Source organism: Pezoporus wallicus, unplaced genomic scaffold (assembly GCF_028554395.1).
Source record: "Pezoporus wallicus isolate ANWC-B61680 ecotype Strahan unplaced genomic scaffold, APGP_CSIRO_Pwel_v1 contig_6631, whole genome shotgun sequence".
NCBI classification, from domain to species: Eukaryota; Metazoa; Chordata; class Aves; order Psittaciformes; family Psittacidae; genus Pezoporus; species Pezoporus wallicus.
In genome coordinates this window covers 367,984-379,458 of record NW_026639372.1, presented here as the reverse complement: position 1 = coordinate 379,458, position 11,475 = coordinate 367,984, and the positions used below count along the sequence as shown (strand labels likewise).

General features: G+C 51.8%; 1 protein-coding gene across 1 annotated transcript; it reads right to left on the bottom strand.

The window, feature by feature from the left end:
• Window positions 1-537: 537 nt before the first annotated feature.
• Window positions 538-11,197, bottom strand: MYBL2 (MYB proto-oncogene like 2). Its single transcript, XM_057414319.1, has 9 exons — window positions 11,033-11,197; window positions 10,006-10,275; window positions 8,379-8,765; window positions 6,091-6,230; window positions 5,006-5,105; window positions 4,275-4,388; window positions 3,622-3,738; window positions 3,051-3,197; window positions 538-1,272 (listed from the first exon to the last, which is right to left on the bottom strand). Exons 2-9 carry the CDS (start codon window positions 10,015-10,017, stop codon window positions 1,147-1,149), a joined length of 1,143 nt encoding a protein of 380 aa, XP_057270302.1. The 5' UTR covers window positions 10,018-10,275; window positions 11,033-11,197; the 3' UTR covers window positions 538-1,146.
• Window positions 11,198-11,475: the final 278 nt, after the last annotated feature.

The following is an 11,475-nucleotide window of genomic DNA, read 5'->3' as shown; positions in this document are numbered from 1 at the left end:
AGCATCTAATCAGCGAGTTGCTCTTCAGTTTCCCCAGCACCTTTCCAATTGCAGACGTTGCAAACATATTGCTACAATCACCCCGTTTTATCCTTGGCTATGTCAAAAGAGGACACCACATTACAGCTGCAACTCTGGAACAGTACAAGAACGCAGTTTTGGCTTCCAAAGGAAGGGGAACAGAAGACGTTCTGCTACATCCCACATGTTTAGGGCTCCTTCCAGCCTCTCGGTCTCTGCAGCCCCCATCCACTCCTGTAGCTTTGCAGAAATCCCAGCCACACTAAGCTCAAACACAGTGGCACCTCCCCATAAAGTAACCAAAGAATTTCTAAACAGATGATTAATCCACTAAGGCTGGGGGGAACCATCCCTTTTTCCCCATACCAAGAGGCTAACACAAATACAGCAGCATGCCAGGCAAGTGATCGCACCTGTAGAACAGTGCTCTGCTGCATCTCAGCAGCCAGCACAGCACTGCCTCCTCCTCCGAGCACTGCAGGGCCCTGGCAGAGTCAGAGCCGGAGTGACAGGGTGATGTCAGCACCATCATTTATTTGAAGAGGGAGCACAGCTCTGAGGAGAGGCAACCGATACTCCCATTCTGCAGCATGCTAGGACAGAACAGCCCCACAGAGAGCAAGGGGCCACCTCCCAATGCAGGTCACCCCAAAGCACATCTTCCACAAGCACACAACACCCTCCCCTCCTCCCGGAGGGAAGGGGGACGGCTCCATCTCCTAGGGAAAGTCAGGAGACACCACACATGCAGGAACCTTCACAAAAGCCATTCCTGAGGCACCGGCACGAGATCCAGGCAGGCTGAGAGGCCAGGCCAGGCCAGCCTCCCCTGCCTGCTGCACACACTGCTCTGAGGTGCAACGCCGCTGTCTGCTGCTGCTTCTGCCAAGGTCTTGCAGACAGAGCTCTTGCTGTTTGCTCTCCAACCCTGCCTCCTTGGTCCCCAAACTTGCATTCCACACATCAGCCAGCAGTTAGCCCCATTTATTACAATGTAGAGCTACCTGGGCACAGAAAGGAAAAAATCCACCCACACTAAGGCCTGGCAGAGGAGAGCTTTTCCCCGTGGTTCGCCCTCCACTGATGGAAAAAAAAATAAAATAAGAAAAGTAGAACAATCCTTCATTATAAGATTAAGGTCCTTGACGTGTGAGTCTGTTTCAACATGCCCAAAAACTGTCGAGCTTTCTCCTGCATGAAGAGCTGGTCTCTGGTTCCACCACAGGCTACCACTGTCCAAGCCCTGGTCATCTACAGAGGGAAAAGAAAGCAAGTGTACAACACAGCGAGGGGAGAGGACAAACATTATGTCAACTTCCTTCCTGAAAGACTGCAAAGATAAATAAACTGTTATCTGCTATCCAAGAGAAATAAAATATTTGCCTTAGGAGCACCCATCTTTCAACCGGGAGGAACTTGCACGCTGCCGGTTACTGATCTCAGCTGAGGTGGTGATTTCAAGCAAAGGAAGGTTACATTCAGGAGCTTCCCAGGCAAATGCTCCATTTCAGAACAAGTCTCATGCCCTTTCGGGCCTTGCCCCTACCTGGCTTGAGACAAAACTCACAAAGCACAAACTAGCTAATGCTCCTTGTATGGAAGGGATTCCAGAGGGATATAAGGAATCCAAGAACAACTTTGGGTTTATTCCTAACCAGTTAAATTCCTGCAGGAGATGGTCAGCCCAGGTCTAGATTAGTCAAAGACCATCCTTAACTGCAATTTGGTGCCTTCACTTTCAGGACAAAAGAACAGCTGAAAACCCAGGTGTGCTTCAGTCACTGCATGCAGAAAGGGCACCCATGACACGGCTTTGCACTCCAGGGAAAACCTGCAAATTACCTGATAAATGCAGCCAAGAGACACGAGGTCCTCACCTGGAAATACCCACTGACATGCACTGCAAGGTACCAGAGCTCGAGCTTCAGCGCTTGCAGTAAGAACAGCCTGTGCAGCCAACAGCATGGCTTTGGGTTCAGCCAGGGCTAGATAAGCTTCCTTAATAAATAACTGCCGCTGCTAGCAACACCAGTCCGGTACAATAAAACCCAAGAGCCCCGCAGTACCATAGACAGCTCTGCTGTTCTTGGGCAGTGGGGTTTCACTGCATACCTGTACTGTCACCACACAAGCTGCCTTACCTAGTCACCTTTAAGTCAGTCCCAAAGCTTTATTTATGCAGATACATTAGCTCTGAGAGCAAAATGACCCATAGGACAGAAGAAATGGAAGGGTTTAAGGAGGGCTCGAGAAGGGGAAGGAATTACTCTGCCTGAGGGGTACTTATCTGTCAGAAGAAAGAGCTTTCACAACAGCTCTAATCCAGGGGCAGATGCAACCCCCTCACTGCAGTGTTTCATTAAGACTGAGCCAATGCTTTTCAGTGAAGACAACACTGCATTAGAGCTCTTCCTGGGATGTGAAAACCGCCCACTCTAGCCCCTAGTTGCAGTTTTGCAGTTTCACACACCCCCCCCCCCCCCCCCCCCCCAAGCAGAGCACACATTTCCACCCTCATTCAAGCTACAAGAGAGCCCTGATGACTTGGCCCAAGCAAACACCTGCACAATCATGGTCCAAATCCCCTTCTCTATGCTACACTGGCTAACAAAGCAAGGATACCCCCCACGCACTTGTGCACTCTGCCTGCAAATACTCCAAGTGGTGAAGATTTTAAGGAGAGCACGAGAAACCGTTTATGCCCCAGGGGGCATTGTAGGCTGCTGCGACTCTAGCTCAACCCAGACACACCTGCGTGGAACAGGGTAGCAGTAACACCCCCAATGCCAGCATAAGCCACAAGGTGGCACACTGTACTCGTCACGGGTTCAAGTCAACGGCAGGATAAAGCCAACTTGGGCTGCCTGTAGTACGCAGCCCTCACAGCAACTTAGAAACACCCTAAAAATCACAGGGGTGAGAAACACATTTTGGAGCTTCAACCCCTTGCTCCTCCTCCTGAGGAGGGGGGACAAGGGCTGCCCTAGCAGCTCACCTCTGACTGAGGCAGGAATAGCTGCAGGGCTTACCGGTGCTGGTGGTCTGAAATGGCTGGGCATTTTCCTGCAGGACATTTTCTCTGGCTGCACTTGCACAAAGGCTCTGTTGAGCAAACCACTGTCGTTCTTCCTGCTCGAGGAGGAAAGGTTTAGGGACCTCGTCAGGAAATTCACAGGCTGCAAAAAGGAAAGAAGTTAATTTGCCTGAACAGTGCTGATATGTGGCCTGGCCAGAAGATCAGCTAACAACTCCAGCCCTTCATCCACATTCACATGTGCTGCTGCTCAAAGGCAGCTCCAGGTGGCAAAAAGCTCCCACCACTCCCTTGCATAGGGCTTCCCTGTGAGGGTGCTGAGGCGCTGGCACAGGGGGCCCAGAGAAGCTGCGGCTGCCCCATCCCTGGCAGTGTTCAAGGCCAGGCTGGACACAGGGGCTTGGAGCAAGCTGCTCCAGTGGAAGGTGTCCCTGCCCGTGGCAGGAGCTGGAACTAGAGGGTCCCTTTAGCTTTCGGGTCACTTCCAGCCCAAACCAGTCTGGGATTCTACGATTCTTTGGAGCAGAAGCTAACTCTGCCCCTGCTCTGAGCACAACACCCCTCACCTGAGCTCTTTTGAAGCAGACAGTCTTGGGGAGGGCAGGCGTATTTTGTGTCATGTCTTCATCCACAATATCTAGCGCCAGAGACTTCCGGACCTTCTTGATGGGACTCCTGCGCAACTGGGGGGCATAGGAAAGCAAGTGTCAGCATGAATCAACCTCTGAACTGCCATCTTCACAGCCCAGGGTGCACACCAAGCTCATGTCAGCCCAGATCTGCACTGCTCTGACATCTTCCCACCACATGGCACAGCAACTTCCAGAGTGCCCCCTGGCACCAAGAGCCACAGATTTATAAGAGGAAGCATCTTCCGGTAGGAAAGAAAGGCCACCAGAACTGAGCCAACAGACACTCCATACATGCCCACAGCCTCCTGGGAGCCAGCTTTCCACAGATGCTCCAAGCGTGCCATGGTGTCTCCTATGGGTTAGGGACATGGGTCTCTCCTAGCATGCCCCAAGCTCAGCATAAACCAGAACAAAGCTGGCAGGATTTTAAGCAGGCCTTAGCCTCAGGCACCTCTTGCTGATTAAAAGGCAGCAGCCACAGGCCAAAAACGTTTGGGCATCAACAGCAGGATGAACAAAACCAGCAAAACACCCCTAAACAGCACAGAACAGCTCAGCCACAGGTGCTAGATGCAAAACCAGCTCACTCCTTGTTTCCTCCTCTGTTTCTCAGGTTTCACATCATCCTCTATGATAAGTTCGATGCCAGCTTCACTTCGGAGCACCTCTTTCAAGTCTTCTTCCAGGTGAGGAGTCTGGGGCTGGTGTGAAAAGGCAGAGAGAGAACATAAGACAATCAAAATCTGTATGCTGGGCAGGCCCACAGGTATTTCCCTCAAGGGTGAGGGGAGCACGCAGTGGGAGGACAAACACAACTGATTTACTTCCCAGCTGGAACGATGAGAGTCCTGCTAGCCTGACAGATTTACAGGATCTCCAAGCATGAGAGACTCTTACTAGCTCAACCCCAAAGCGCCACCGAGAGAGCAGGATGCACAAAAGGCCCGAGATGCTGGAAACTGCCGTCCCTGCAACACCCACATTAGGAGACCCAGTTCCTCTGGGATGCCTAGGTAGATTGTTTCCTTGGTTTCCCTTAAGTTCATCAGTAGTCAAGCACTGCAGCCTGATTCAAGGGCAGGTTTTGGCATTTGTAGCTGGTTTACAGAGGAGCTAAAAGTCCTGCGGCTACTTCCCATGACACGTTCACCATGACAAGGTTCCCCTCATCCCTCCCGCCTCAGCCTGGCGCTATGAAACTGCCCTGTTACGGCACAGTTAACAGCAAGCTCACAGCTCTGCTGCAACCTACCCCATGTCCCCTTTGCGTTCACTCTGCTTCTGCCATCAGCAAGTGGCAGACCCGCCCAATAATTACCAGAGGCCTGATGGGTCCATATTTCTCCAGGGCATTTTTGAAAGGTGTGGGGGTATGAGGTGTGCTGTCCACCACATACTTCTGATCTGGTGTGACAAACCTGGAAGCAGGAAAAACAAAGGATCAGACATGCTGTAACCCACACAAAATAAATCCGTCCTTCCAAGCCCTGTCACGACATGAGCCACCTGCAGAGTCTCATGTGGAAGGAGCAGCAGAAGCCATCCTGACCTGGCTGGACTGTCCCTGGGGTGCAAACAGGGCGAAACAGGAGCTTTCAGTAGGGAAAATAATCCTCCAGACATGTCAGCTCTACTGCTCCATCCTACCAGCTACGAAGCACCCTTGTCAGAAAGCAGTATACACCCTGACACAGGCAACACACAGCTCAGCAGCCCAGCCTTATTCTGCACTGCTTCTGCTGGTGGATCTGCTCAGGCCCACCCTGGGCTTGTGACAGTCAGAGCTGGACGAGCGGAATTCCTGGGTGTGAACGCACCGAGAGCAGCCCAGCCAGTTCACGTCACCTGGATGGGGAAGCTGCTCTGGGCCATGCCAACAGCAGAGTGGTTTTGCTAACACAACCAGCACCCCCTGGTTAACACTGTGCTGCTTCAGTCCACCAGCAAAGCACCACCTGTGCAGACCGTCCCTTCTCACCTGCCTGGGACAGTGCCCTGGGTAACCATCGCCCTAGAGTGCCCCTCAGGTCAGGCAAATCAGAGGGTGCAGCGCTCAAGGGATGGATCTTAACAGCTCTTGTGAAGGAAGTCAAATCCCTTCCCTGCTGGCACACGGGGAAGGAAGCAGGGCTCACAGCACAGCAGTGTTTCCCAAACGAAGGCAACACAGAAGGCAACAACCCACCCAGCAGCCAAGCACAATGGTGGTTACTGGGCTATTGCTCCAATCAGCCTGGACACTCGACCCCTGCAGCTCAGAGAAGAGCAGTCTTTGGGGGACATGCTGCTTTAAGGAAGTCCCCTGGCCCTCTCTCAGCTGTGCCAGTACAAGCCTGCTTGAACTGGACCAGACTCCTCTGTGGAAAAGGACAATGCTCAGGAGAGGAGGAGGAAAGGACTTACGCCGAGTTCTTCTGGAGCAGAGGGGTCTTGTCCCTGTGCAGAGGAGTGCTGACAATCACCTTCTGACTACACACAGGTGTGGAAGTCAGAGATGGGTTCTCCAGTTCAAGTGTATCCTGTTTGGTCCAAAAGTTTAAGAACTGCAAAGCACAGGAAAGAAAGAGAAGACACTCAGTCTCAAGCATTCCAGCATAGTATCACCAGTCATTGCTTTTTCCTAAATACGGGGAAAACTGAAACAGGGACAATCCTCCCATACTGAGTGGCACAAGACCGATCAGTCCCAGTATAAACCCCGATGACTCTTACAGTCCTGTGCACGGATACACACGTGAATGTTGCCGGAAGGTGCCTCACACCTCTAAAGGTTATTCACTTCCCACAGGGGATGAACTGACGCTACTACAAACATCTAGAAGTGGCAGAGAAGTCTCTCCTTGCACTGGTCCAGAGAAGGCCAAGCAAAATGGTGAAGGAGGAGTAAACCCAGCCCACCAAAGGTCTATTCTGGCCTCAGGCTGACAAATGGGAAGGAAGACACAAGCGTGGACGTAACACAACAGCGTTCAAGATAACAGATTTTGCGCTGAGCCATCTTCAGCCTGAACTGTGAGAAAACTACAAACTATCTCATCTCTGCTGGGATTTTACTTCATGGCAGCTAAAAAGTGACAATTTTACTCCCATAAGGGATGAGGCCTGTACCCAAGAACCCATCGGGAGAGAAGAGCTCTATGCGTTACATTTATTGATGGCAGAAGCTGAGCCTGCGAGGCAGGATATGCCTTTTGCCTACTCAGATTTATTTGAGGCTTTTCACACCCTACAGAGCTGCACATTTCAGGTCCTGCTATGATTTCCCAGTTCTTGCTGGCTTTGCATTTGAGGTCATAGAATCTCAGACTCATTTAGGTTGGACAGAACCTTAAAGCTCCTCCAGTTCCAACCCCTTCCACGGGCAGGGACCCCTTCCACTCGAGCAGTTTGCTCCAAGCCCCTGTGTCCAACCTGGCCTTGAACACTGCCAGGGATGGGGCAGCCACAGCTTCTCTGGGCACCCTGGGCCAGCGCCTCAGCACCCTCACAGGGAAGAGCTTCTGCCTAAGAGCTCATCTCAGTCTCCCCTCGGGCAGGTTCAAGCCATTCCCCTTGGCCTGTCCCTGCAGGCCCTTGTCCCAAGCCCCTCTCCAGCTTTCCTGCAGCCCCTTTAGGCACTGGAGCTGCTCTAAGGTCTCCCCTTGAGGAGCCTTCTCTTCTCCAGGCTGACCCAGCCCAGCTCTCTCAGCCTGGCTTCAGAGCAGAGCTGCTCCAATCAGCTCCACATGCCTCTTGTGCTGGGGGGCTGCAGAGCTGGACACCGGACTGCAGGCGGCCTCACCCTCAGCACAGGTGTCAGACTGGCCTTTGGTACTTTCCCATGTGCTGCCCTGTGCTGCAGAAATGGCAGAAATAAAGGCACGGGTAAGCAGGGTCTGAATAACAGAGTAGCTGTGGGAACTGTGCTGAAGAACACAACAGCCTTTATTCTGGTATATGGACAGATCTCCACTATATCAGTATGTGAGACACTTGTGGGTTTGAACACCACAGTGCTCAGAGATGATGTATGTTGGGTGATCTTGAAGGTCTTTTTCAACCTGATCGATTTTGTGACTGTTCACCACATTTGTGGACACTGGAGGAGTCATAACAAAGGCTGAAAGATCAGAGTCCCTTTTGCAATGAAGACAAGACCAGGAGCATTTTCCTGATTACAGCAACACAAAGATCTGCACGAGGCACATGCTGCTGAGCCTGCCTGTTTGACTTAACTGGAAACAAACAGGGAAAGCCACTTGTCACTGTTGCCACTCTGCTACCCACAGCTAGGGCAGCAATGCCCTGGAGATAAAAGCGCCCCTGGGACAGAAGCAATCCCGCAGTGGGCAGGCATGTACATCTGCACAGTGGTGCTTCTTTATCATAGTGAGCACATGGCCTGCCCACCACTCAGGGTAGCTGAGCCTTCCTGATGCTGCAAGCACTCCCAGAGGCAGGCATAAGCTGTTGCTCCACAGGAAGGGCAGCACTTAAGACAAGCAGTGCCAGTACCCAGGCTCTACATCTTGCTTTAGCAAAGAGACATATGCTGCACACTGGCACTGGCTCAGTTCAAGGGAGGAGAAGCACAAAACTGACAGAGCTGATGGGAACACACAGTATTAAGGCAAATAAATAGAGCATTAACATGCTCACAACCAAGCCCAAGCAGAGGAGCAGCTCGACTGGGCTCTGCCATTGCGCCATACCTGAGATGGAGAGAAGGGCAGTGTCTTGACAGGGGTGCTCTTCGGCGTCATACTGTTGCAGGAGTCAAGGAAGGAAAGGCTGGTGCTGGTGACGTTCTCTGTGACTGGGGAGAGCGTGATCTTCCTCTTCTTCTGCCTCTTCAGCACAGAGGGTGGCGTGCCAAAGCTCACCTCTGCATGTGGCGAGATGGGGATGAGCTCCCCTTTGCTGCTCTTGCTGAGGTCAGAGATGGTGTGGCCATCCAGGCGGTATTCGGTCACATTGGGCAGGGACGACGTTGGTTTGCTGGGGGTTTGCCTCACCGGGCTGCTGCTGCTGCTGCTGCTGCTGGCAGAGGGTTCCTCAGGCAGGTCAAACTGGGTCAGATCACACCACCCGTCTGGGTCCTGCTCACAAGGGAAATCATCAGAAGCAGCCCAGGAAGGAAAGCTGAGCAGATGGTATAGATGCAGATACAAACTGGGAGGTGAAATAAGTGAGGTGGGGGGAGTGGTGTGAGATTGCACCAGCTTTTGCAATAAGCCTGGCTAGAGGAGAGCTCAAGCCCTTCTCTCTGCTGCCAGCACAGCTGAGAACATGAGCAGGGAACTGACCCAACTGAAAGCTGCTGCCTGTGCATAGGGCAGTTTTTTTCCTATTTACAGAAGGTTAGTTTCCCAGTTCAGTTCATAGCACAGCTGCTGCTCCCACACACAGAGGGGACAAAGAAGCTGGGAGTAGCTCTGGGGACAGATGAATGAAGTGACTGTCACCTAACACCAAACCATAGTCTTTGGCACATCAGCACAGCTGGACACACTGGACGCAGGGCTGAGCTGAAAGCAGATTAAAAATAACGAGACCGATTCAGAGATCACCTGCTTCACAGCTCAACCCTACCAACAGCCAAAGTACCATTCAAGCAGGCCCCCAAGGACGCCCACATGGGCCATTAAGCCTTGGGAAAGGACTCTCAGTCCTCCTGTACAAATGCAAAACGGATCCTTCAGAGATAATCAGCTCATAAGCTCCTTAGGCAGGCTGGGTGCCTCAGAGGCATCTTCCCTCTGAAGGCAGCAAAGTGCTCTGTTGGTTCTAGCCAGCCTCTCATCCTGGCATGCCTGTCACCCTAGGGACCTCCAGCACTGCTTGACTGGCCCATAATAACTAGTTTCAGTAAAGCTACCTCCATTGAAATCAAATGGTGTCTTCATCCCAGTGTCTGTCCTGCACACTACAAGTAGACCTGGCCCACTCCCAGTCTGTCCTGTCCTATCTCATATCCCATAAGAGGAAAAGTAAAGCCAAGAAGCACAGGCCTGAACCCTTAGGAAAGGGAGAGCTGGGGACACTGCCTGATAAAGGAGGGTTGAGATCAGGTTTACCAGCATCTACAGCCTCCCACGCCAGCAGAGCCCACGCACAAGGACATCAGCCTAGGAGAATTTGCAAGCCCAGAGCAATACTCACAGAGCTGGAAAGGCCTAATCTAGCCCTAGCAAAGAGACAGGGCTCACAGCACACAGTGGGAACCCACAAGCCAGTGACAGACCCAGTCATCCTCAGGATGCCTATGGTGATGAGCAAGGGGAAAGGATGAGATTTGGTCTCTCAACATTGCCTGGAAAAGCACGGATTGTTACTTACAGATTCAATCATGTCCAGAGCTTCACTGAAGGCTGGTCCAGATGCTGGGTACAAATAGTTGGCAGCTTCAACAACCCATTTGTACGGTGATGTGACAAGTGAAGAGGCATCCTCAGGCACCACATCATCCGGGGTCCCCTCAGCGTTATGCTCTGCTAGTTCCGTGGCTGGCAGCTTTGAATGCAGCTCCTGTACACCTGCCACTTCCTCGTCACTGACATCCTCTTCCTTTATGTCAGAGATATTGACTGGCCAGTTGGGCAGGATGCTCTTTGCACATACAACAAAGAAGTCCAACCTTTAGTACAAACTAAGAGAATAAATGTCCTAGGGACAAAGACTGGGTCCCTGGACACATTCTGCTCCACCTGCTTTCCCACCAGCCATTCAGTTGGTTTCCCATTCCTATTCTTCCTCACTGCTCTGTCCCACACACCGTTCAAACAGAAGTCCATAAAGGATAAACATGTTTAATTAAAGATTTTACTTAACAGCATCCCAGGAGAAAGTTAAACATAGGCTAAGCAGGCAGCACCAGTTCTGCACTTCCTAATTACCAAGAGCCTGCCTTGGAAAACTACATTTTTTCTTCATGAAAAAGGTTCACTTTCCCTGCTTCACTTTTTTTAGTGGAAAGGAACAAAACACCTCTTCATCAAACCTCCCCCATTGTCTGGGGCAGCCTCCTTCTTCCACCAGTGACAGCACTACAGGGCCAAAACAAAAATAATCTGTCTCTGAGACAGATCTGGTACTGGAGTTGGCAAGATACCAGCACTTGCAGACTGCTGTTCTCCACCTGAATAACACACTCAGGCTCACATTACACCTCTGGCTCCTGGAGGGAGAGATCTCCCAAGAGCCAGCCTCTTGGAAAAGGCTGGGAGAAGGCACAGACTCTTTCTGAAGACACCAGGCTGTGCCAAAGGCAACGTGAGAGGCAGGAGGGTGGATGAACAGCTCTGACCTACATTGGCAGAGCAGGGGACTGGCCCAGGCACATGCTGCATAGGTGCTGGTGCAGTACCTGGCTCCCAGCTTTTGTTTGGCTTTGGCTTTCCTTCTCATCCACCTCCACAAGCAAGTAGAGTGACCTGGACTCCTTAGTTTCATTGAGGAAGCCTCCTGTGTCTACCTGTCGCTTGATGGTGGAGTTCCAGTGATTTTTCACAGCATTGTCAGTCCTGCCAAGAGATCATAAGGAAAAAGAAGTCGCCATTTACAGCAGCTTTAAAGCACAGCTAACAGCTCCTACATGCTCTCCAGCACCGTCCTTGAGCTCAACACAGGGGTTTCCACAGGCCACCCAGCTGCGAAGGCACCAGTGAACAAAGAAGTCCTACAAGAAGGGCTACAAGAGGCTCCTGCTTTTATACCCTTAGAAACACAAGGGGCTTTATGCCAGCTCTGTCACTGTTTACTGGTGGGGCCGTGCAGTTTCTCATCATCTCAGTGCTGGTTGCACTGAGA

Bases quoted from the DNA above. Each gene is read 5' to 3' on its own strand.
- MYBL2 (XM_057414319.1), bottom strand. The intron at 6,231-8,378 runs GTATGGCGCAAT...TGTGCTTTGCAG, and splicing joins TGCCCTTCTCTCCATCTCAG to TTCTTAAACTTTTGGACCAA. The intron at 3,739-4,274 runs GTGAGCTGGTTT...TATGCCCCCCAG, and splicing joins AACAGAGGAGGAAACAAGGA to TTGCGCAGGAGTCCCATCAA.